The sequence below is a fragment of the Macrobrachium nipponense genome, chromosome 44, assembly GCF_015104395.2.
Source record: "Macrobrachium nipponense isolate FS-2020 chromosome 44, ASM1510439v2, whole genome shotgun sequence".
Lineage (NCBI taxonomy): Eukaryota > Metazoa > Arthropoda > Malacostraca > Decapoda > Palaemonidae > Macrobrachium > Macrobrachium nipponense.
Window position 1 is genome coordinate 42057972 of NC_087221.1, and position 27856 is coordinate 42085827.

The following is a 27856-nucleotide window of genomic DNA, read 5'->3' on the forward strand; positions in this document are numbered from 1 at the left end:
CATAGGAAATGAAAGAAGTTTTTTTTAATTTAGGTTATATATTTTCAGTTCCTTTAACCAAATCTTTGGAATTGGGGATTATTAACTGTAAGTCAATGAAATTATTTTAAAAAATCACAATCCTAATGCCCTAATTCAGTAGAAGCATTTTACACTGAATTTTCCAGTTTCCTACACTATTAAGATTACTTTTTCAGTGAATAAGATATACTGTACATCTTCTACTAATATTCCCCACTAGAAGCTACATGGACAGCTGGTGCTTGAATCCTGAAGTGTTTGTGCAATAAAATGAGTATAAAGATATCATTACAAACCTAAACTACACATTTTACAGCACATTTAGAAATATTCACAAATAGAAATATTCACAAATCAAAAAGTAATGAATCATCCACATTGGAATTTAACCTTACAAATATAAAGAGAAAATCCCTAACACAGTCTAATTTATTAGTATTTACTGGAGCTCTTCACAATAACTTAAATAAAAAATGAATAAAAGGCTGGAAATCCATTTTCCTCCCTAAAGAAAAACTTGAGCTTCAATACCAACACACTAATCACTACATCACATTTAAGAAATTATCAAGAGATCACTATTCTGAAAGTAGTGAAACTGGAATTTAATATGAATTATACATCACAATTACATCTGACATACTAGTAGCATCCTCACACTAGTAATGCAAAAATATATATACAATAAAAAATTCTATCACAAACATTCACAAAAAGTCAGCAAGGGAGAAGAGGACAGTGTAGTATTTATTTTGGATGCTGACAACTGTTGCATTTACTGTACAAGTAGTACAAGTCAAACCAGAATTGAATGGATGCCTAGAATACTTCAATGCACATAAAAGGTACAGTACTGAATTTTTATATTGGTTACAAAGTATTGTCTTGGGGTTAACCCAAGGGATGCATAGAGCCTTCATAAATTTTGGCCTCAAATGTCAGTTAACTTGAATATAAAATTTTCATTAATATGTAATACTACATTATTTTTATCTGCAGGTTCTTGGTATGATTACTTATACTTTTTTATCTGCAGGCTCTGAGTATGCTGCTTCATACATTGTTCCATTTTTCCCATATCAAACATTCAAAGTGCAAAAAGGATACACCTTTTTCGATAAAAAAATTACCAATTCTGAAGACTGGGTCACTGTCTTTCAATCCTAGTTTGACTACAGCTGTTAAGGAGTTTGTGACAAAAAATGGAGGATGTTTCTAAATATTTCAAGTCTCACATCCCCATTTTGAAGCAAAATATTGTATTTAATCAGAGTCTAATACAGTATATACAGATATTCTTCCTCTGAACACTGTCACTATATCAATAAAATCAAAAGATATCAATAATCCTCCATCCCCACTTGGTATACTACAATTTTCAGTAATTGTACTAAAACTTGAACTGTATAGACTTGGTGAGAATCCAACAGTAAATTAAAAGTCTACTTAAACCTTTCTAGATCACATTTCCCTTTTTCACAGTGGACAGTCTTGATTTGGACAGCTGTGCTTGTTTCAGCCCACCAGCATAAAAAAGATACAAACATGTTGCTAAATGTATTCATCACCAATGCAGTTTCAACACTACGAACAAGTTCTATTTAGACAATGTCCTCTCAAAAGTGTAATTAATAACTGCTATTACAGTACCATACTACTACTTTCATACTACATATACTACTACCTGTGCTGTGCTGTTATCATCATTAGACCATGGAATTGTTCTTATGCATACGTAATTGTTTTCTCCAAGATTCAATATACTGCCTCCTTTTACCTTTTGAAACTGAAGAAAATGAATTTTTGCCAAAAGAAAAAAACTGTATCAACAGTGGTCCAACATGACAGTTTGAAGGGAAACTGCAATTCTGCATAACTATTGAACAATTAGCGAAGTATAACTTCAATGTAGTAAACAGAAAATATAGTATATTCAATAAAAAAAAACTTACATATGAAAGTTAATACTCTTGTCATTTAATTCAGTACCTTACACCTTGCTTCCTTGGCTGCCTACTTGTTTTAGTAGTGATAAAAAAGCCATAGTGTATAATTTTCCCTAAAAAAAATGTCTAAGACATGAGAGATCTGAAAGCATCAAATGATTAAACCCTTAAGATATCATCATATGTATATGTACTTGTTTTCACACTCCTCTGGCCCACAGTCATTTGAATGCAGAGAATTCATAATAGTAACACTGGCAATCAGCCATATGATTATCGACTGACCATCACTAAACCTAAAATATATATTACGTATCAGAAACAAATCCTTGGAAGAAATTCTGTCAGAATATTTAAAGCTTTCAACTGATCAAATCATAACATTTCTAGAAAGCAGCAATACATGTACTTTTAAATAACATCTAATAGTCATAAAGAACAAACAGCCATATGAGTTACAAATGTCAACTCAGTGGTTTGGTTAAATTATATACGTATACTAACTTGTGATATTTTATCATTTTCAAAAACCATGAATTAGAATTTCTTAAATTAGACAGCACCGATTTTATTGAGTAATTGAAGGAATGTACCAACTTTGCAATACTATTGGTTTCCCATTTTTAGTCCTTTTCAAGCTATGTGCTATATATAAAGAATTGTTTCATCAATATATAAAGCTCTCCTGCTTTATAGCAACAATATTATATACATATTAGTGTATTAATATGAACCTATTATATACACTGTACATATTAGTGTATTAATATGAACCTATTATATACACTGTACGTATTAGTGTATTAATATGAACCTATTATATACACTGTATATATTAGTGTATTAATTTGAACCTATTATATACACTGTATGTATAAGTGTATTAATATGAACCTATTATATACAATGTATGTATTAGTGTATTAATACGAACCTATTATATACACTGTACGTATTAGTGTAACAATATGAACCAGCAGTCTCGCTTTATGAACAGAGCTTGGCCAACTGTCAAGGCTTGACCTGTTGCTACATAAAGTAATATTATATGTAAATGGTTTTTTGGAGCTGTAGCTGTAGGTTTGAGGTCGACTGGCAACACTCAAAACAGCAACTATGTTCAAAACTAATAAGAGTAATTTTTGTTGCAAAATGCTGGTGCATATTGGTCCACTTTTTTTACATTTTATTTTATTTGTTCAATTATTACCATATTTCTAACAGTGAAAAGAAACATTTTAGTAACTGACAAACCTTTTGTTTCATTTTTTTCTTTTACCATTTATTACTACTGCAGAGCATGAGGTACTAGTAATTAAGACATAAATAGGAATGCAGTTTACTATTTAAAAAATGCATATAATTTCATGATTCCTATACTGTTTACTCTTACTTCATCATAGAAAAATAAATGCCTCACAATCACTCTCCTGAGTGAAATAAATGATCTGAGGTGAAGTTAACAGTATTAACCATTATTGCTGTCTCCTAAAAACCAATAGCAGTAATTTTTATGTGTTATGTAAAGCACTGAAACAGTCAAAATTTACACCTGGATTGTGAAAAAATGTAAACTATAATTTCCCACAACCTATGAGTCTGTTTCTTACTAATAAAAAGTATCCAAAACAAAAACCACAAGCTTTTGATTTAGTGCAGTATACAAGACACAGAGTAATGGCAGGAAATCAACAGCAGTTATAGATAGATATGAAAGCTGAGGATTAATTCTTACTTGAGACTGTTAAAAATCACTTAGTCATTGTGTCTGCCTCCTCAGTAATTCCTTTCTTCATCAGGAACAACATATATTACAAGCCAAATACTGTAAGTTTTTTTTATATGCCTGACGTACTCTTTCCTTGCAGAAGTTTTCAATCAATAGAAAAGTCTTTCATTAATCAAAGATGTGATAAATTTATAATACAGTACTGACATCTGCTACATCTTTGCATACCACTGTAAGAACCCAGAAGCAAAACTCACAAAAAGGTCCTGCAGTGGTAAGCTGTAAACGGTTAACTCTTCCGAGTTTTAATCAGCAGTTATTCTCTATTTCTCAAAAATGAAATCTACATTACTCACAATAAAAATACTGTGCCATCCACACAAGAACAACAACCTGGCTCTTTAAATTAAATACTTTGTACTGCTTCTGCTACCAACTTCACTTTCATTACTGAAGAGTAAGCCGAGCTGGAACTCCGTCCACTTCCATTTTGGACCCATTAAACAGATGATACTCTCGCTTTACATGGGCAAATAACAAATCAGTCACCAGGAAAATCTGGAATTGATAATTTAGAATAAATTAAATTACTAATACAATACTGTAATCATAAAACATCATGCTGACATAAACTAATTTTAGGAAAACTATCTAAAATACATATTTAATAACAGTGCAGAATTAAGCACATGTCTAAGTACAGAAATAAACACAGCCTCTAAACTTGGTAATATTAATGGTTTAAAGAATAAGACTTTTTGCTGGCTGGGTAGCACTGCAAAATGGCCCCTTTACCTTACTTTCCAGGGATGTAGGAGCCTTCATATGTTCATTTGAATGGTACTTTTAACGTATGAATTTAATTTAAAGCAATGGGCAGGTTAAAGAATGTCTTGTGGGTCTGAATTTAATTTGGGGAACATTAAAAGTTAATCTTTAACTTACAATGAAATGGGGGAGACTTCTTTTGCAGTGCAGTAAAACGTGAAGTATTTTTTCTCACCTCTTTTTAAATTTCTTTCTTTGTAAAAGTATAAAAAATTACAACTATGATTCCTTACTTGATATTCCTAAGTCATTCATCTGGAGAAACTACATACTTAATAGTAATAATAATAATAATTATCATTATCAAAAATGTAAAATTAGTTATTGTAATACCTGAGCAGTATTAAAAGCCAATGTAACTGCAAAGTAGAAGTTTGCATTTGCTGAACCATTGAAGATCCAAAGATTATACATAATTGGTCCCAGGACTGAAGTAGCAACAAACATACATCCTACAATGAACGTTTGTCGCATAACTGGAAAACAAAAGAAAAGGTTAGAAACATCAGGAATGTAACCTTACCATGGAAAAATTTCAAATAAAGAAAGTGATTATGTCCTGATAGTACACCAAATTAATTTCAATCTCATTTCAGAAAAGAATTTTTGAAAATCTACAATTCAAAAGAATTTTTATACTTACTAACATGAAAATCACCAGAATGAATGACATTTAAAATTAATAATGGTTAATCCCATTGTCTGATAAATGAAACAAAGAGGATGAACATTTAAAATTAAAAATGGTTGCTCTCAGTTACTGTTAAATGACAAAAGGGCAAGGATCAAAGTATGTATAACGAGGAAAAAACTCCAATTCACTTCTATATCCAGCCATTCTTTTACAAGAAATGTTCTCTCAAGCATTTTCACCTATAAAGAGTAAACTGCCAACAAAACCAACAATGTTAAGCATAGACTTATGTACATATAAAAGTCAAGATATCTTTGTGAATGCACAGAGAAGAAAAAAGATGTATGTAGAACAATAAAATGAGATAAAGAAAACTGTATCAACATTTACCCTGACTTTAAATCATCATCTGAAAATGAGTTTTATCAAACCACAATAGAGCAGTTAGTTACCAGTTCTCAGTTTTTACTGTTTTCTATAATGATAACACTTTCTCTTCATAGGATAGTGCATCCATATCATCATAATTACAAGGCTGCAACTACTGCATTTTAACTCTGGATGGTGTTTCTTTCACTATCAACAGATGTTGAATATTTAAATTTGCATCTATTTTTGAACATATACTACATTAAAGAAAACATCAACAGCTAACTATGTTGAACTGACAACATGAAATCAACTGCAGTACAAGAGGAAGCTAGGAACGGGGCCATGTTAATTAACTCATGCAAAATCATGAAGATAATCATGAAGACTACTAAACATTTAGAGGACCCAAAAATATACCACCCCATTTACTTACATGGATATAAGTGTTTCCACATGGGCAGGAGGGCCAGGTATAGTCCAACATCTCCCAGAGAAGGATAACTTCTAAAGACTGCTGTAAATGCCAGCAAAGCAGTGGCTAATAACACTGGATCTCTCCTTAATCGAATGGCAAGTGGTAAAACATACACAAATGCATTGATCTGGAAAGTTGCCAGGAAAAACAATCGGAAGTGCTCAAACATCTCCGTGAAAAAGTACCAGAAGAGGCCAATGTTTGGTGTCAGATCTGGAGCTGCTAAACTGAAAGGGAGTGTTTCAAAAATGCCATTAGCATATACTGTAAATAAGTTATTTCCATGAAGATATTTTTCTCAATGAAATCAATAAATATCATGTACATATTTCAAATACGTACAGCTAAACATGCAGACTGCAATCAATAATTTTTGGTATGTGATATCATCATTGATTATAATGGTTCATAATACATATTTCAATGAAGCTTTTATGCCTCAAATATTCAAAGCAATGCAAGATTTAAAAAGGAAACAGGTCTTTTAACAATGACTTTCATCATGAGCACCAGCACTTTGGGACAAGGGGGGCCGCTTGCAACCCCACCTTCACAAATTCCTGTGACCACAGGAGGCATCATTTCCTTTTCAGTATTATATTTAACTACATCAATTTGTTTTCCTTCCATTATGTAGTGTGTATATTCTTTCAGTTTAAATAAATTAAAGGTATCCTTATTATACTGTATGTTATTTGTAGGCAGTATATAATTGCAATATTCTTTCTAAAAAGGTTTGATTTCAATTAAACAGTATATACAACTATTGAAAAAAAAAGTCAATGTAACTGTCTGTAACTTTTTTCTTTATCGCATCTTGCTTCACTTAAATTATTATTGGTATTGCAATTTCACAGCATATAATATATAATATATATATATATATATATATAATATATAATATATACTATATAATATATATATATAAATAAATATAATATATAATATCTATATATATAATATATAATATATAATTATATAATATATATATATAATAATCTTACATATATATATAATTATAAAATAATTATATAACATTAATATAATGTATACAAAATTGTTTTATTAATTTAAAAAATGCAGTGCTGATACTGTTTTTGGAATTAACCTGCTAGTTCAAAGGGTCAAAAGTGTTTGTCTGCTTGATACCAGAAACTATGTAAGTACTATTAAGACTTGCCCCCCTTGGAAAATATGCTACGGGCACCCATGTCTCTGATTATATAAAGTAAATATAATGTACTTACATGAAACCATAGGTGGCTTCCAGAAACTCCCAACCACCTGCTATTTCTGCTGACAATACCATCAGTACTCCCAGAGTACAAAAGAAGGATAGCAAAGGTTTAATTAAAGCCGATTTTGACTGCTGAACTTGGGTGAAATGCAAAACACCAGGAACCATAAGGCAAATAGGATAAAATGACTGGTATGTGGACAAAGCAATTAAGCCACCAAACAACACAGCATGATCTGAAAAAAAAGAGGTGGTCATCTATCAAACTAAAAGTAAAAATAAGGTACTAAACCTGTGGTATAAAGAAAAGTTACCTCACCACTTGGAAGTATAAATAATTAAAATAAAAGGATAACTGATGTTTGTGAATAGAAGGAAGCAAATGATGAGAGATTTGACAAGATATTACTTTAAAATACCAATTAAATTTTCAAGTATATTTCAATTTATAAAACATAAAAAGAAGATAGCATTCAGAACTGCATGTGCCTGGGTGATCCAAAATACCAGACAGCCTTCAGAGTCTGATTTCATGCTACCCGATCTTTAGTTGTCAAAAACAGCAGGGCTATGAAGCTGATACTATATTTTACTTGCATATAATTTTTTCTGGTTTACTTAAATTTTGAACAATAGTAAAAGATCTTTGGACTACTATTTAATTATGTTCTTTCCGTCAAATAGCTCACGCTCCCTTCCCAATCATTCTTATCTAAATTTCAGTCAGACTAATCAAATCATAATAATGTTCTGAAGCACCAAAATTTCTTGAAAGGGTTGCTCTGTTATTTACAACTAATACATCAAAACTATGGAAGAAATACTCAATAATTCCATCATGAAATGTCTCTTACTCTTTAGGGAATTTCCTTAAACTTATTTCATCTTGCATTTCTGAATTCTACTAATGAAGACCTAGGTTTGCTAGGGGGTTGACTAATACTTTTTCACAACTTTTATCAGTTTTACTGTACAGTACAATACATACAACCATTCAATTGGTAAACAAATCATTACTTACCTTTTACCATGCAGGCAAATGCTGCTGCAAGGACCAAATTTCCAAAAACTGTTGTTGTTTTTGCTACACATGATGCTATTGTATATGGGCAGAATAAATATGCAGCAGCAACGTAAATAACACCAGAGCATAATGATCTTGACTTCAGCAGCAAATGAGCAGCATCTAGCGCATATTCATTAACAAGTGTCTTCTGTTGTACTAGCTTAGAACAAAAGAGGGTACAGTACTTAGTTTCTTTGTTATAACAATATTAACAGTTCGTCTTTCAGATTAAGTGCACCATCTTTAGGAGATTAAGAACTATAATTACAAAATGACCCAGCAACATAATCTGTTATTCTAAGTATATTATTATATACTTCAATAATGAATTCACATTCAGCACAAAAAATAGTAAATATACTTACCAACTGTCTACTGTACACTGTGGCAACCAAAGCCAAAAGATAAGCAGTCAGAAGATCACATGCCACAAAAATGAAGGCCAAATATGCTTCCCATGATCTGCCAAAATTTACAAAGATATCAGTTACACAGCAGTTAACACTAAACCACATTATAGTTCATATAATGCTGACAATACTACAAATATACAAAATGATTTTTCAACATTTAACTTGATATTAGTTAGGAATGATACTGGCATGAAAGAATTTTCTAAATGGCAATGTCTGTACTATGAAGTTTCTAAATTGCCCAAATTAAAAGTAAAGCTTTTGTATAACAGTGAATATAATGAACGTATGAGCTGCTACAGTTTTGATAAGATGAATAATTTTTCATGTAACCTTTACTATTATGTACTAGTGAATACAATTAGCCAGACTGACCTCATAATATACCTTTCCCAGAATTTCGATTTCATATCTTTGTCATTTCACAGCCAGCCCCACTGATAACTAGGTTAAGTAAATTAACTGTGATTACGTTAAACTAGTTCATAGTACAGTATAATAATAATTAGGCATTTGATTAAATAAGATAGGTATACAGCACTTTGCTCTCTTGTCAGATGACTGATTTGAGAGCTTGAGCTGAAAATATATAAAGGGTGTACAATTATTCTGGTACCTGATTAGAAATCCACCAAAGAAGAGGCATAAAGGCGTTTCATGAAAGACACCCCCACTGTACACGGGTACACCATGTTCGTGAAGAAACACGCCTTCTTGAACTGCAAAATCAATTTTGAAATCATAAAAGAACAGGGTAAAAATTTTAAGTAAAACCCTTGAAAAACACTCCAAAACTTTAGAATTGGAATAATTTCCATTAGTCCATTTCATACACTTCTGAATGCAAAAGGTCAAGTATGTACAATGCTGTGAAATTCTCTAAACAGATAATAAGTATATGTAAAAAGAGATCTGGTACAATAACTAATCACTAAGAGATTCTTACCTCTCTTCCAAGCATTGAGTGGTGTTGAAACTTCAACTCGTTTGGATGTGTAATCAGATCCATATGAATTGGTCATTAACCAGAGACGAATACTTGCACCAATAAGGTACATCATCCAAAGTCCAGATATCATCATTTCGGTATGACTTTGATGGTTTCCCACACTGAAATAAAGAAAATAAGACATTAACTTTATCAGTGGAAAATAAAGAAAATACTACTTTACATATATGAAATTAAAGACTATTATTGAAAAGCCAATAATCAATCATGTATCTCCCACTTACAAAACAAGAGGTAGTAATACTGAGCATACATTACTTAAACTCATCCATGTACTAGTATAAAAGAATGAATAAAGACAACAAAATAATAGGGAATTTTCCCGCGTACATTCGACCTCTGCTACTTGCAGACTCACGATTAACGGATTTTTCTATGGACCATATATACTTCTCATTTGTAGAAAATCGCCTATTTGTGGTATTTCTCACTGAGAAATATTCACAGATTACTGTATTATAATATTAATTTCATAACGAAATACACTTTTTGTAATAACACTATTAAAATACTCAGTATAAGCTTTAAGAGTTTTTCTTTTTTTGTGTGTGTTTTAGCAATTAAAATTGGCAGTTCTAAGCATTTTCAGGGATTTTAAGTATTTGCAAATTTTAGTTCTTCATAGGGTGTGTGGTACTCATCCCTTACGAATATGAGGGGCTCTACTGTATTTTCACAGCTCTCCCTCTTATCACTGACCAATCTCCAATTTCACAATGGCTAACTTCTGTGATGACATTTCATAGCAAGTGGAATATGTCTGACCTGCAGAAAGCTATGTGTTTTTCAACTTACTGTAAACCCTTGGGGTTATGATCCTTTGAAGAAAGTTCCTAAGAACACTATATATGCATAGTTCTGTGACCACATTCAAAGGGACTTTTTGGCACAGGAACAAGAGAAAGAAACTGCTGCAATAAGGTGAAGGTGCTATACTGTACTACACCCATAACAAAATGGCATATTGGAAGGATAATACACCCTCCTAATTCAACATAGTAACCAGTATCCTTGGTTAGGTTATCTGGAGATACCTATGTCAGGTTAATATGTATCTCTATACATACCACTTCCACACTTTTTGACTGGTTAAGTAGGGGTTAGGGAAGGTAGTTAAATGCTGCTGCCCCATCCCTGTCCAAGTAGGACAAGCATCCTAGAATAGGTCAGATGAGGGAAGATTATATTGGGAAGTACCTAGCTATATTAGCCTAGGTATTACAATTTCAATTGCCACATTTTCACATTTTATGCATGATTACGACAGATGACAGCATGAACAACATAATATTTAACATATCTATACCTAGCCTAGCTAAAGGTTTTACATTAGTATTTACCATTCCTCTTGGGGTAATTCACTTGTTTTTGGCTTCCCTCATCCATGAAGTTGCAAGAACCTTGGTTTCCCGTTACGGTCCTGCCACAATCATTACCATCATTCATGCTACAGTATTAGCTTTATGTCGGCTTTCCAGTTTTAGGGGACACCGCAGTAATGTGTCATAAGACAGAAAGTATATGGCACCACAGACATGTTGAAGGCTAGGCTGAAGTCCAAATCTTTGGCAAAAAATTTATTTGGTAGATCTAGGGTACAGTTCCGTGGCGGCCTAGACTATGGCAGTTAGGGTTTTTCTGTGCAGTTTTACCTACTGAACAAGAATTTTAAGTAATATTTATTAGGACGACTGTAATTAACCCCTGGGGGCCAGTACTAAACACGGCGAAATACATTGGACGCCCCAATCCCTAGTGGATGTCGTATCCTCGGTTACGTTCCTTGCAGTCCATGCGGAGTGCTTCTGTAGAAATACCATTTAGTAGCCTATTTACCATTAGGTAGTAGGTAGGTAATATGACAATTTGTCCAAATTTGCATTTTTCCTAACTATACAAACCTGAGGTCCTTTTACAATAGGAAGGTACTAGCGGCAGCTGGATAGGTCGTAAGCTTTCGAACAAGGGGTTCGGTAGTTAACTGCTTGTCCGACAGGCGCGCGGCGCGCGACTGGGAGGTAAACAAATCACTTTTGCTTTTGGCCCAAGCAAAAACTGCAGAGTGAGGGGTGGCTGAGGTGGGGGCTATGTGAAAAGGACCTCAGGTTTGTATAGTTAGGAAAAATGCAATTTTGGACAAATTGTCATTTGTTCCGACACGGCATACAAACCTTCGGTCCTTTTACAATAGGAAGACTCACTTCTTGGTGGGTGGAATCTGAGTCTTTTGTGACAGACTGGTGTTCGCCCAACCTTGGAAGCCTCCCTGGTCGTAAGAGCGAGGGAGGGATCCAAGCCCTCTGTCCGATTGATCGGGGTGTGCACCGCAGGATCAATGGTCAGACCTCTGGACCGAGTACTAGAGAGAGGCAAGCGTATCTCTTCGTACCAGCAATGTAAGAACTTGTTCCTGTACAGGAGCAAAGATAAAGTCATGGTTTGACTCTTGTAGGCATCCACTTCCCCCCCTTGTTGAGAAGGAAGTGGTGGATATTCTGCTCCTATCCCTAGTGAAAGGGATAGGATGGGGCTCTGTCATATAGCTCACCGGCATCTCGTCCTTATCCAGCAGGGTAATGACCGTATCCCTCTACCCACAGGTAGAGGGGTGGGAGAAAAAGATAGAAAGAGAAGCCAGTCACTTTCTCATTCACTAATCTATTCATACAGTCACACCAGGACTCGATTGCTGTTCAGCCTGCTAGGGTCTGGGTTAGCTAGACGACGTGTTGAGCAGCCACCACGGGTCCTAAGGAAACCGATCCAAGGACCTATGGGCAATATCCAAGAGGTATAAGGAAGTGCCGGTAGTCTGGTTGTACCAGACCCTGCCCTTTCCATACCTGCGCCACGGAAAAGTTCTTACGAAACGCCAACGAGGGACCATACTTCTGACTTCGTGAGCTCTCGGACTGGGACGTCAAGGATGTCGTCACTACCATCAAAAGCCTTCATCCGCCCTCCTGGAAGACCTAATGCGACCAGGACGAAAGAGTGTTCTTGATACTTCTTTCTTGGTGACCCGTTGCTAACGAAGAAGCGTCGACAACTCAGGCCCGAGGTGTCGAGTTCTCTTCAGATAGCGCCGTAGCGTCCTCCCAGGAGGACAAAGCAGCATCTCATCCACATCATTATCTGCATGAAGTTCCCGTACTCTCTTCGCCGATGCCAGGTCCAGCAAGAAGAGGGTCTTGTGAGTTCCCTGGTTTGGCAAGACCTTTGGAGGCTGCTCTTAAGCAAGGAGATCTCGAACGAGTTCGAGATGTCCAATCCCGTCAGTTTCAGGACGAGCGTCAAGGCGGCTCTGTATCCTTTGACTGTGGGAACTTAGAGGAGCTTCCTCGGCGAAGAAAACGAGGAAAACCGCTACCTGCTGAAGAGTGGCTCTGAGAGGAGATAGGCCCCGTCTACGACACCAACCACAGAAGACGGCCGACTTCCCCTGGTACACAGCTGCAGAGGACTGACGGACGTTTCCAGCCATCTCTGTTGCTGCGCTACGAAAAAAGCTTCTCGTTCGCAAGAGATGGTGGATAACAGCCAGCCACGTGAAGACGTAGGGACTGGACTGCTCGGTGGTACCGCTCGACGTGTGGCTGGCAGAGAAAGGTTGTGCCAATGGGGAATTCTCTCGGTTCTCTCTTGCGAGAAGAGCCAGCAGGTCCGGATACCAAATGGCCTGTGGCCATTTGGGAGCCATCAGGATCATCCTGAGATTCGGGATGACCAGTGCTCGACTGATCACCTGCGAATCAGGCTGAACGGGGGAAAGGCATAGGCGAAGAGGTCGTTCCCACGGGTGTTGAAGAGCGTCCTCTGCAGCTGGCTCATTGGATCCGGCAACGGCCAGAGAAGAACACCTGGAGCTTCCTGTTGTGCCGGATGGCGAACAGATCCTCGACTGGTCGCCGCCACAGGTCGAAGAGCCTTTCCGCCACGTCCTGGTGTAGAGACCATTCGGTCCCTATCACCTGATCCCGACGGCTGAGCGTGTCTGCTACTACATTCCTTCCCTGGAATGTAGCGTGCCGACAGCTCTATTGAGTGCGCCTCGGCCCACTCGTGCACCTGCCGAGTCAACTGATACAACGGGAGAGACACTAGGCCCCCCCTGTTTGTTGACGTAAGCCACCACGTGGTGTTGACGTACATCAACACCACTGAGTGTCCCATCAAGCGGTACCTGGAACTCTTGGAGAGCGAGGAACGCTGCCTTGAGTTTCAGTACATTGATGTGAAGGTGCTTGTCATTCTCGTACCACACTCCTGAAGTCCGCAACTCTTCCAGGTGTGCGCCCCATCCCTCGGTCGATGCGTCTGAGAGCAGCTGCATTGTCCCGGGGGGAGAGTGCGCAGAGGCACTCCTCTTAAGGGGTTCCTGTCGTCCAGTCACCCGGCTAGGTCCTGCCTCACCTCCTGTGTCCGTGACAATGGAAAGCTTGGGGGATCCGTCGCCTGTGACCAACTCTCCTTCAGTCTCCCTGAAGAGACCGCAGGTGAAGACGCCCGTTAGGGACTGGCTTCCCGAGTGACGACAGGTGTTCCGATCACGACTTGCCATCGCTGAGCTACCTGTTCCTGCCGAGACAGGAACTGGTTGGCTGCCTCGCTGAATCTGCTGATCCGCGAGTCCTGCGGGGAAGACTCGCCCTGCTTCCGTGTCGATCCGCATACCCAGGTACTTCATCCTCTGCTTGTGCTCGAGATCGGACTTTTCTCGAAGTTCAGAACGATCCCCAGATCTGCGACAGAACTCGAGCCAGTTCGATCCCTGTTCCTGTAGCAACTGCGAGCGGTAGCTCGCCAGGACTAACCAATCGTCGAGATACCCCATCAGACTATCCCGTGCGAATGGCCCAAGCAGACAACCAGAGTGAACACTCGCGTGAACACCTGTGGGGCGGTTGAGAGACCGAAGCAAAGTGCCCTGAATTGGTACACCGTCCCGTCGAGGATGAAGCGGAGGTACTTTCTGGAGGACTGATGAATGTATTTGTAAATACGCATCCTTCAAGTCCACTGAAAGCATGTAATCGTTCTCCCTGATAGAGTCGAGCACTGCGCGTGCCGTCTCCATCGTGAACCGGGTCTGGCAGAACCAACCGGTTCAGGGGAGAGAGATCCTATCATCACGGCGCAGCCTCTCGTAGACTTTTCACCAAGAAGAGTCGGCTGTAAAAGCCCCGGTGACTGATCCGTGCCGATTTCTACAGCTCTCTTGCTCAGCATGGTCTTGATCTCCTGTCTCAATGCTACGTCCTTCGATGCCCCTGAACGTACGCCTGCTGTTGGACCGGGTTGGAGGTGAGGGGTGACCGAGATTCGAAGGTTAATAGATCTCCCTCCCGAAGGACATCTACAATCCAGGTCTCGGCGCCGTTGGCGCTGCCAAGTTGCCCAATGGCTGGCCAGGCACCCCCCCACTTCCGGCAGCAGGTGAGGGGGAAGGCCGTCCTTCCACTGTGAACGTCGTCTGGGTGGGGCTAATCGACACCTGACAGGAGAGAGTCGATACCGCTCCGACTCATTCCAGTCCTCGTCGAGGTCGAAACCTCAGGAGGACCGAAGGGGTATTTAAATACGGTGTCCGAAGACACGTAGAAACGCCTCTGTCGCAGTAGAGGAGGTGAAGTAGCTTGTTCGACCGTCCCAGGAACTGAGAGAGCTTCTTGTCCGAGACGAGAGACTACCTGGTTCAACCAGTCGGCAAGCTCCGATCGCGGCAGACCCACCGTCGATTTGGGTTCCCTCTCGGGCCCCAAAACGACTCGAGCCGAGACGTGGCTCTGCTGGTGGGAGCGGTGATCCTTCCCCGAGAGATCATTGTGCTGACGAATCAGCGCCGTAACCTCGACAAAGTCCCTCTGGATCTCGGAAGTCACAGCATCTTGCAGAGTGGGACCGTTAAGCCCTTCGAACAAGAGCATTTCCGAGAACCTTCCTCCTAAGAAGGGGGAACAGCGACAGCCCTCTCGGTCTTCCCCATCCACTTGCGCATACGTCCTGGGCCGTCCCAGAACCGTGCCTGGCACGTAGGGCGTTTGTGGTGGGATCATGAAGGGGCGCACCCCTCACGATCACTCCTCAATACCTCGCTCCTCCCGGTGTAACCCGAGGAGGTTGAAGGTACGGGAGCGGCAGACCTGACGCTCCCTCATTGCTCGCTGGCAGCACCAGCAGGCTTTGAGGGCTGCAGGCGATCGTCAACCCGCGGTGGGGCGATCGAGCTGCAGGCCTGGTCGAACCGTCTCCTGTGGAGGACGGCTGGGACTGAGAACACGCGGCCCCCGATCTCGAGTATCAGAAGAGCGGTGCTGGTTGCCGTACCCGTTCGCTTTCTGTGAGAGCGACGGTCAGGCGACCTGCAGGCTCCACTGTCACAGTGAGACCGGTTGCTTGTCCTCACGGCACGTCACGTCGCTGGTTCCAGCCGTGGCTGGCACCGGCGAACGGGAGGACCTCTTCCCAGCCTCAGCCCGTGGTCGGTCGTGGACCGTCACGTCCCCGGGTAGCCAGCTGTTCGCCGCGAGAGTGAGAGCTGGTCTGGTGAGAGTCGCATAAGCGGCTGTCACCAGTCTTCCGCCCCGTGCCGTGAACCTGACGCTGAGCGGACTCAGATGGTCTGGTTCCTGGCTGCACGGTCGCTGTAGGCGACCGTACACTCGGTACCTCCCACTCCCCGCGAACGAGAGGCCGAGACGGACCCTGATGCAGTGGCAGAACCACTGACACCAGGCCGAGGAAGTACCGGTGTTAGCCGGTACCCCTCTGGTCCCCGTAGTCGTCTTCCTTGCGGAAGAAGAGACGGGCCCCGCTCCCGAAGGAGCAGGAGGACCAGCGGAAGGAACCCTCCCGTCCCACCGAGGTGAGACGGGTCCCGAGAAGCTCCCGAGGGAGACTTCTTAGGAGGGAGGAGCAACCTTCTTCTTCCTCGGCTGTGAAGCCTTAGAAGTCGAAGGGGAAGAGGCGACAGCCGACGACGATGAAGAAGATGAAGACGACGACGACGACACCAATTCCTCCTCTTCTCGTCAGCTTCCTCAGGACAGACGTAAGATCTCGCTATCCATGGGCGGAGCCCGGGGCTGGCTGTAGCCGAAGCCACAGGGCCCGGACGCACCTGTACAGACCAGACCAAAGTCTGGGGTAGTACCACCACGAACAGGGACGACATCAGCAGGTATGGGCATCTCAGGAACAGCAGGCACAGCCAGCACAGCATCGGTAGGGACAGCCAGCGCAGCAACGGCAGGGACAGCCAGCGCAGCAACGACAGGGACAGCCAGCGCAGCAACATGATATTGTTATGATACAATAAAGTTTGTTCATACTTACCTGGCAGATATATATAGCTGTATTCTCCGAAGTCCGACAGAATTTCAAAACTCCCGGCACACGCAGTGGTCGGCCAGGTGGTAGTACCCATTCCCGCCGCTGGAGGCGGGCGTAAGGAACCATTCCCATTTTCTGTCAGATTTTCTAGTGCCACTGTCTCCTGAGGGAGGTGGTGGGCACTTTGATTATATATATCTGCCAGGTAAGTATGAACAAACTTTATTGTATCATAACAATATCATTTTGTTCATGAATCTTACCTGCCAGATATATATATAGCTGAATCCCACCTTTGGAGGAGGGGGAGACAGATTCGATTTTGGGAAACAATTTCATATATATGATTGATATTTTGGTTCCTTAACTGTTAGCATAGCTGACTTCGTGAGTACCGTCACCCAAGTCTGCATCTGCTTTACTAGAGACTCCAGCTAGGTAGTGACCTGTGAAGCTGTTGAGTTCTAGAGGATCTGTCAACGGGGGCGTGACCACAATGCAACTAGATCCTCCTATATTATAGACCTCCAATTTCGGTACTGCATTCCTAGAGGTGCCAGCAAGGACGTGACCTGTGTAGCTGGTGCGCTCTAATGAACTGTCACGTGAGCGTGACCACAATGTGACAGATCATATAGGTGTGTTTAGACACCGAATGCTGTTAATGCTTCACTGGAGGTGCCAGCAAGGACGTGACCTATGTAGCTGGTGCGCTCCAGATGATTTGTCAATGGGGGCGTGACCACACTGTGACAAAAACATTTTACCCTACTATGAGGGCGAAGCAAAAAACATTAACCACCTGACCTAGCCTATCTGGTTAAACTTCGTAAAACCAAGGCTAATGGAGGGAAGGCCGCCTAAGGCGGCCCTACCCAAGACCACAAAAAACTAAACACCTACATACATAATAAAAATAAAAAATAAAAAGAAATAAAATTAAAAAGTCCAAACTAACATATTATTTTCTAAAAGATAGGAAGAGTGCTACTCTCTGTCCCCAATATATTGTCTGCTGCGACATATGGGCCCAAAGAGTAGCAGTTCTCGTATAATATCCTCACCTCCCGAAGGTAGTGAGAGGCAAACACTGAATTACTACGCCAAAATGTGGCATTCAAGATGTCATTGAGTGCCATGTTCTTTTGGAAGGCTACCGACGTAGAAATAGCCCTCAGTCCATGCGCATTCACCTTCAACACTTTCATATCACTGTCTTGACAGGATGAATGCACTTCCTTGATGGTGCCCCTCAAGAAAAAAGCCAAAGCATTCTTTTGACACTGGTAACCTTGGCTTCCTGACCAAACACCACAAGTTATCAGAAGGACCTCTTATAAACCTTGGTTCCTATCTTTTTCAGACGGAGGGTTGACTTCCTAGCTATTGCTTAGGAGTCTGCTTCGTCTCAAGAGCCTCAGCGAGGATGTGACCTATGGTAAGAGTTCTTGTGGGTTTGCCTATGGGTCTTATCCATTACTCGGCAAAGCCTAACTGGCATTTGTCAATGGGTGCTAATCCACTCATATGACCATATACCTATGCCTATTAGCATAATTAAGGAGCACAACACCGATCCCGATCACCTGATCCTAACACGAGGGTTAGCGCTTAATTTTAAAAAGAGTTAAACTAAAAATTAACTCACTAGTTAAGGATCAGTGTCGGCTCCCTATCCCAGCAACGTATCCGCAGACACGAACAACCAAGAGAAAAGGATCTCTTGTAGGTTGAATTGACATCCTTCGTGTAACGGGAGTCAACACAGAATTGCATCTCCCGTAAGTGACAGCTCATATGTCCTTTATGACATATTGTTATGGAACCAAGAAGAATTCATAAAAGCTCGCACTTCATGCATAGGTTCAAACGGACTGGACATGAGGAACTTCAGAACTACATCCAAGTTCCAAGACGGCAACTTGGGTTGTTGAACCTTCATCGTTTCGAAAGATCTCAAGAGATCGTGAAGGTCTCTGTTGTCCGCCAAGTCCAGCCTCTGTGCCTAAAGACAACTAAAAGCACACTCTTATAACCCTTGATTGTAGAGACTGCAAGTTTTAGATCCCTTCTCAGAAAAAGGAAGTCAGCAATCTGGCTCACAGAGGTCTGGTGGAGGAAAATGCCGTTCTTCTTGCACCAACTCCTGAAGACTATCCACTTCGATTGTACTGGGGCGGTGACGTTGGAAAACGCTCTTCTTGCACTGGCGATAGCTTTCGCCATTGACGTTATAGAAGCCTCTCGCTCTGGCCAACTTTTGGATAGTCTGAATGCAGTCAGACTCAGAGCGAAGAGGCTTCTGTGGTACCTCTCGAAGTGGGGCTGTCTGAGTAGATCTGTCCTTACTGGAAGCGTCCTCGGGAAGTCTACTGCAAAGGCCATGACCTCTGTGAACCACTCTCTCGCAGGCCAGAACGGGCGAACAAAGTCATTCTTTCGTCCCTTCCGACACCGCAAACTTTCTCATGACTTCCCCTAAGATCTTGAACGGGGAAGGCGTACAGGTCCATCCCCGTCCAGGTCCCAGAGAAGTGTGTCTATCGTCACTGCAGCTGGGTCGAGTACTGGGGAGCAGTACAGTGGAAGCCTCTTCGTTCTGGACTCGCAAAGATATCCACGAGCGGACGTCCCCATAACCCCCACAGCTCTTGGCATACCTCCAAAGCAGAGTCTACTCGGTTGGCAGAAGTTGACCTCGTCTGCTGAGGAGATCTGCCCAGACATTCTCTACTCATGCTACAAACTTCGTAAGGATCATGACGTCCAGTGCCTTGCCCACAGCAAGATCTCCTTTGCCAGAGCAAAAAGGACTGAGACTGTGTTCCTCCCTACTTCTTCAAAGTACGCCAGAGCTGTGGTGTTTGTCTGAGTTGACTTGGACTATTCGACGAGAGACTTTTTCTTGGAAAAACTGGAGAGCTAAAAAGATGGCTGCCATTTCCTTTAGGTTTATGTGCCAGGACACCTGTTCCCCCTCTCCAGGTGCCTGCCACTTCTTTCCCCCTAATGTGCTTCCCATCCCGTGGTGGACGCGTCGGAGAACAACACTAGGTCGGGCTGCTTGAAGCTGAGAGACACGCCCTCACGACATGCTAACACGGATCTAGCCAACATTTCAAGTGATGTTTTACCTCTCCTGAAATTTCCAAGATCATGTGTAGATTCTTGGTTTTTTTTTTTCCAATTGTACTTGAGAAAAAAACTGTAACGGTCTGAGGTGCAGTCTCCCCGCTCCCCAAGGAAACAAACTTCTCCAGCGAGGAAATGGTCCCCAGTTAGACTCATCCATTCCCTCACCGAGCACGAATCTTTTCCTTAGGAAGGCTAACACTTTGTCTAAGCCTTGCTGCTGACGTCCCTGGGACGGAAAGCTCGAAAAGCCACTGAATCCATCTGAAATCCCCAGATACACGATGGATTGGGTTGGGATCAGATGTGACTTTCGAAATTCACCAGTAGTTCCAGGACTTCACCAACGATTAAGTTGTTTGAAAATCCTTCAGACACCGCGTTGTAGGGGAGGGCATAGAATGTGCCAGTCGTCCTTCGAAGATAACAATTGCGAAGGGAGGAGACTGAGGGGCCGCAGGCTGACTATTCTCAAAGAGCTTCAAAGCCATCGAACCAAGACCTCTTCTTCTCTCAACTGACACACGTTCGGGAAGATGGTAACCGTGCTCTCTAGACAACCTCTGGAGAGCTGCATGAAAACTAGAGAGCAAGGCAACTGGCGAAAGAGCGGAACGAGGAGAAGGAGAAGGGACTGCCTGTACTCTTGATTGGCAGCCTATCATCCGTCCTCTCACGATGTGGCTTTGCCTTTGCTCACTGCAATCAACAAAACAAGTTGTTGTTGCAAAGACACAATCATCCTTTTCGATGGAGACATTCTTCTCAGGCAAAAGGCTGATCCTTTGAGAAGACGATGGGCGAGGGGAAGCCCTCCTCCTTCTCACATGGACCGCCAAGGATATATCTTAGGAGCGACCGAAGCGCTCAAAAGCATACTCATCGGAAGACCGTCCTCTCCGGTGAAGATCGCAACACAGTAGAAAAGAGAGAGGACGTGAAGCGTCCCCCTCCCTGAGACCCTACAATCATACATCTCAGCTCTCTTTTACTGCAGATAGTCTTCCAATTGCCCAGGAGACGACTGCAAAGCAGAAGGAGCTAAACGGACGAGAAGCGTCCCCCTCCGAGGAACCAAAGACGACGGCCGCCTGCGACCTATATCGTCTTCGTTCTCCTCAGAGGGAGCGAGACCCTCCGAGAGTTCCAACTCCTGCGCGGGGAGGACGTCTCTGAAGACTAAAGTAATCTTTCAAGATTAAATTCAAATTCTATGAGATTATGAGCCATGACATCACCTATAGACGAATCTTGACTATGAGAGATGTTCAGAATTCATTTCTAGATCATCTATGCTTTATTCCAGTTTTTCTGCAGGAAAAAACTTGGAGAGGTGTGAATTTCAGTCTATTCAGGGAAAACAAACCTTCTTCCAGCGAGGAAATGGTCCCCTGCAATTCATTCATTCCCTCACCGAGCATGTTTCCTTCCCTAATAAGGCTGCGTTTCACTTAAACAGGAGTATTTGAAGACACTGTAGAAGATTGTTCATTTGTTTCTTCCTAAAAGTCTCCTTCCTGAGATCCATTACTATTCTCTGATTCTCGGCGAATGTCTGAAGAAGCATTACGTTGTGCGTCCATCCAAGCGTCCTGCCGAGCGTCGCGCTCGGCGCTGTCGTATTTGGCAGCGGAAGGAGTCCCCTTCATAATCGAGCAAGGGACGTCTCGGCGAACTAATTGACTGCATCTCTTGCACATCATTCTTGTTTCGAGGGAATCATGTGTGTTATGCCGCCGTAGACTCGGACAGAATTCTGTTACCATGCGGTAAACAGAACCGAAAAAGGTCTAATACATATATATATATATACATACATACATTTATACATATATAACCATACATATATATATATATATATATTATATATATTATATATATATATTTATATATACATATACACTATATATATATATACACATACTACATACACAAATATATATAATTTTTTTTTTTTTTTTTTTTTTTTTTTGAAAAAAATTCTCGCAAAGTGAAGATGTTCAGCCATGTATGCTAGAATTCCCTTCAACCCGAGGCTAAGGCCGTGATTGTAGGGTAGAAATACGGTTAGTCCGTCAATCCCGCAGGAGAGAGAGAGACGTAACCTACTGCGCATAGCAGACAATCAGATGGAACTGAGCACTGGCATTACGCATTAGTGACAGCAGACTCTGAGAACGTTCGTCGTTCTCGCACTGCTCTGCCTGAGTTGCCACCTACACCATTCTACGAATGAATAGGTTTACTATCATTATAGAGCAGAAACCAAAAATCCATCAAACTAGTATATTTAAGCGAAACCTGAATTTGCTAAATATAAAAGGCTAACTTGGTATTGTCATAACAATACCTTAAATGTTTAAAAATAGGGAAACCGGCAACCCTGAATAGTTGCAGGAGAACCGATTAAATGTAATAAGAATATAATCGTACTCTCGGTTGGCCTCGTAGGAGTAACTATGGTATGAGTATCATCAACTTGGAAACCATACAACAGTTTGATAGTAATATGACGTAAAGGGCAAAAATAATATTACTATGATACAACATCGCTTGTTCACCTTTACCCGGCTATATATATATATACATATATCTGACTGGTAAGTTTATGAACAACGTAGAGTATTTTAGACACTTGGACCAGCTACCTCCCTACTACATTCTGCCTCACCGAGGTAGGGAGAGCCATCACGCGGTAGTGTTTGTCAATGAGAAATTATACGCTTACGCGCTAGAATGAACACTCATGGCATTTATCACTATTCTTCACTACACTACTATAACTTTTCCAATGCAAACATGATTCCCAGGCTACGCAGAGATTTTAAGAATCACAGATAGGGTATTACCCTCCAAAGACACTATTGTAGGGCCCGAAGGCATCACAGGTCTTTGGAGGGATAAATTCTACTGGACGGGTAACTTGTGTTACACGCCTGGAGGAAGACCTCCTTACACTATCACGTTCTAGTTTACGTACCTATGATTCATAAGCCTTCCACGCAGAATCAGACATATTTTCACACTCGTTGCAGCGCTCATCAAACATACAAACATGTTTCCTACAATTCGCGCACACTGTATGAGGGTCTACCGAAGTTTTCGGTAGCCTAACCTTGCATTCTTCCACACAACATACTCTGGCCTAGTCGAACTAGATCCAGACATCGTAAGTTTAAGGAAAAATCAAGCCAAAATAAAAACAATCCACAATTAGCGTATGCCTAACCACCGATCCTAATCAAATAACCAAAATCAATCGGGATACTCAAGTGACCAAAAGAGTTCCAAAATCCAATGACGGAGGTGCGAAAACACTTGTTGTCTGCACCGGCGACAGAAAATATCTGAAAGAAAATGGGAATGGTTCCTTACGCCCGCCTCCCAGCGGCGGGAATGGGTACTACCACCTGGCCGACCACTGCGTGTGCCGGGAGTTTTGAAAATTCTGTCGGACTTCGGAGAATACAGCTATATATATATCTGGCAGGTAAGATTCATGAACAAATGCATGGACCAGTCAGCCCAGAATCGGCAGGTACGTCAGGCAGCACCGGCAACACAGGAAGTGGAGCAGCAGCCAGCAACATCCTGGTACTGGCGGCAGGTCCAGGGGCGAGCTCTAGGGCAGCGGAGTGTGGTCGCTGCAGCGCGGCAACCACGAGCGGCGGCGGCACGCCCCCACCCCCTCTCGGTACGGCGAACGGCACTTCACAGCGGCTGTAGGCAAGACTGTACCACGTGAGGCGAGTACACCAGGTGAGGAGGGACGTCGTCACCTGGTTGCGTGGTCACCACTCCATGGGTGACCGCAGTAGACCCAGACATAGAACCGCAGCCCCTGGACACTAGCACGCCCTGCAAATGGAAGGACGCCCATACCTCACCAAGGTCCACCCTCGTGGCAGTAGCACCTGCGGAAATAACAGTAATAGCGATTAGTGGGGGGGGAAGACCCCTCGCGCGGGGGGATGAGCCCTCTCCGAACGAGTGGAAGACCCCTAATACAATTGTACATCGGGCACCGATCGCCCTCCCCCGCGCTCCGACGGATCGGGCGAGGAGAAGAACGCCGATAACCTCCCCCCCCCCCAAGGGGAAGGGCCACTGTGGGAGCTGAGCGGGGGGGTTCTCGTTCCCCACCCCCGCACAGCACCCATGTACCCAACAACAATATAAGAGCCCGAGAGCAATCGTGCCATCGGCCCGAATGCAAGGGCATAAGGATCAAATCCTGACTGAGCGGAACTTGAACCAAATAAATATTGATGCAATCAATAACAAGGGATAAATGAAAATGCATCTTGCATACGATTCACTTCACAATGAATAAGGGCTCGGATCGAGCGCATTTGCGCCCTATGTACCGAGCGCAAGGGTGAAAGGATCAATTCCTTACCTTTTATGGATCAAGGTTTCTGGAAACCTTGATCCATAATGAATTGATGCAATCAAAAATATATGAAAATGAAAAGACTACTGCGCTTGCGATTTCACTTCATACAAATAAAAAAGGGGAAGGATCAATTCCCGGGAATAGCAGAAACATTGATCCCAGTAACATGCAATCTCAATAAAAATGAAAATGAAAAAGAACTGCACTTGCGATTTCACTTCATTCAAAATAAAAGGGGAAGGATCAATTTCCGGGTAAGCTCGGAAACTGATCCAAAATGAGTATTGCTACAATCAAAAATAATATATGAAAATGAAAAAGAATACTGTACTTGCGATTCCACTTCCATACTAAATAAGTTTCCGTGCCGAGCGCATTCGTTCGGCAACGGGCATACAGGTCAAAAAAATATAAATAGAAAAGAGCACTTACTTACGATTTTCATCTACACATTTCCAACCCAATCTACGCTCGGAGCGAGTGCTCCCGCCCTCGGCACCGAGCATACACAATACGAGGATCATTTCTGGGAAAATGAATTCCCGCACTTACGCCCTTCAGTCCCGGCACTCGGGTAATCGGAGGGCGTGGTGACACCAAGATCCTTAATTCACAAAGAATTCAATGAAATGATTGTACTTACAATTCAGTTTCACTAGATAATTAGAAAAAGACAAATACAACATGCGAAAGCAAACGGACGATGAAGCGGGCAGAGAGCGATGATACACGTCCACACGCCAGCAGGCCGAAAGCAAAAGTGATTTGTTTACCTCCCAGTCGCGCAGCGCGCGCCTGTCGGACAAGCAGTTAACTACCGAACCCCTGTTCGAAAGCTTACGACCTATCCAGCTGCCGCTAGTACCTTCCTATTGTAAAAGGACCGAAGGTTTGTATGCCGTGTCGGACAAATACCTAGGTTATTAATTTAAGAAGCACACATATAGGTATAAGCTAGTAGTTACTTTTTACCTAATCCTTGTTAGTTGACGAAAAAGGGTGAATCTATCCAAAGGCTGTCTCTGTTTCCACTCTGTGCTTGTTACGGATTTGCCTAAGCTAAAAGCTAGTAGTAGGTACTAAGGTAAAAAACCGCATGGTACAGGGGTGGACCATGTACGATCAATGTGTACAACCCTGAAAAAAGTACATTATAACGCGTTCTGACATCGGAGATGGGCATCAGACGCGACTTGTTGTTGGTGAGAAACGGAGCTAAAGACCTCTACTCCGGTGTCAGGACGCGTTAGGTATAATGTACTTTTCTTGGGGTTGTACACATTGATCGTAAATGGTCCATCCCTGTACCATGCGGTTTTTTACCCTACCTACTACCTAGGTAGCACATTTTGGCCACGCAAGGGATAAAACTATCCTAGTTTATGATTATTCGCTAGGATACCCTGCAAATCTAATCTGAGGCCTATCCATGACCTTGTAGATCCTAGAAACCTCACACATACATAACTCCACGGGCAGCAATAGGTAGGTAGCTATGGTAGTAGGTTTACCTAGCTAGCTAGCTAGGGCACTACCGAGCCTAAGTATACCGGTCAGAGGACCCCAGGTTAAACAAAATAAAGACCCTGCTGAATACAACTGGCTACACTTCCATAATTAAAATCTATTCGCATCTTCATCCTCTGTCATATTAACGAGAACTGCATCACTCTTACCTAGATCATTCATGAAAATACAGGAATACAAATACGATATTTGTAAGGTGTTCTTGGGCATTAATGTACAGCTTATCTTGCAGTTGATGGAAACTTTCAGACCCTGTTTTTGACAGTTTTGTCAACGCTCACGGTGAAAATTTTTAGTGGTTCACATCTAGAAACCGATAAATACTCTTGCCAGGCCTTTATAGGATGCCAAGTCATAATAGAGAATATGTAAATATAATAATACTTATGAAATATTCCAAAAAAATTTCATAAAAATGCATAATATACTTGTAATTTCAACATTACGAGTATTCTCCTTTTTAAAAGTATAGTCTTCTATAGAAGCAGACGACCATAAATTAGAAAAATGTTAAATTTTAGCTTATTTTAGAGACATCCTAAAACACAAATTTATTTCAGATTATTCTCACTTCTCTTCTAATTTTCTATGGGAATTGAATACGACCAACGTGACGAAGCAATACTTTTATTCTGAACAATGGTTTTAATAACTGCGTTGTAAATGCCTGCTATACTTGAACAACCAAAACATAATTCTTTACCGGTTTGTTTACATTCTGTTTTATTCGAAAGCAATACAACATAAACATTCTCTCTGGGAGAACTCAGGGAGCAACAGGGACAGGCCCGTTGATAACCAAGACATTTTCAACCATTCTTTCATTCAGTTCTGATCTTGTAACAATCTATTAAATTAATTCATTCCTGTTTTAATAAATCTGTAGTATCATAAAAAAGCTCGATCTGTGGACTTTCATAGAGGACTATATGAACAATTGCCCTAATATTCGAAACACGAGTGCTTCTGTAATATTACAAATACCTAGAATAAACTTCACTACAACTGTACCTACAAGTGTAAGATAACACATAGACTTTTGTTTTAGTGTAATGTTAAAGCAATTACCTCAAGAAAGTTGCACCTGAAATTTTATATGTCAGACAGAAAGTATTGTGTACAGACTGTAGAGTCGTATTCATCCTTTGAGCATTACGAAACTGTTAGGGAAAATATCATGATTTAGTGTCAATTAAAAGCATTCTATTAGTTACGACATTAATAGATTATAGAATACTGTGGCTCTAACTGACATAATCTCCCCAAAATACGAGACTGAAAATAAACTAATTCGGGCAGCATAATAAAGGGTGTTTCACCTTTGTTTGAGTTGCATTGGCTATTATTTCTATATATCAAATCTGTGTTCAGAGTAGCAATGTTTTAGTGTGAATAGTAGCTACATCCAATGATTCGAGTGAACACAAGACTCGCTACAGATAGTTTCAAGTTATCTGAGTCAAGATGTAATACTGCGACTGTTGGTTGAACAACTTCAGTTATGCAGCCCCAAGATTGCAAGACAAGTGCCCATTTGATATCAGGAGAAATGAAAATGCAAATTTGAAAAATAAAACAGTTTCATATTCTTTTAGTATGGTAATAATGTGGACTGACTATGGGGGTTGTCGAATGATTCTTGTAATAGGAATTTGCAAGTCCAACGATGCACATATTTGATGGAAAGGTACAGTAAAAACCAAATGTAGTACTACGTAAGATTTTGCGTTGGACCATAA

General features: G+C 41.5%; 1 protein-coding gene across 1 annotated transcript; it reads right to left on the reverse strand.

Annotated features, from left to right (window-relative positions):
• Positions 1-26406, reverse strand: LOC135204234 (phosphatidylinositol glycan anchor biosynthesis class U protein-like). Its single transcript, XM_064234342.1, has 9 exons — positions 26267-26406; positions 9668-9831; positions 9338-9440; positions 8674-8770; positions 8264-8468; positions 7253-7478; positions 5964-6232; positions 4858-5000; positions 1-4254 (listed from the first exon to the last, which is right to left on the reverse strand). The coding sequence occupies exons 2-9, from the start codon at positions 9801-9803 to the stop codon at positions 4144-4146; spliced, it is 1290 nt and encodes a 429-aa protein (XP_064090412.1). The 5' UTR covers positions 9804-9831; positions 26267-26406; the 3' UTR covers positions 1-4143.
• Between the last annotated feature and the right edge of the window lie 1450 nt (positions 26407-27856).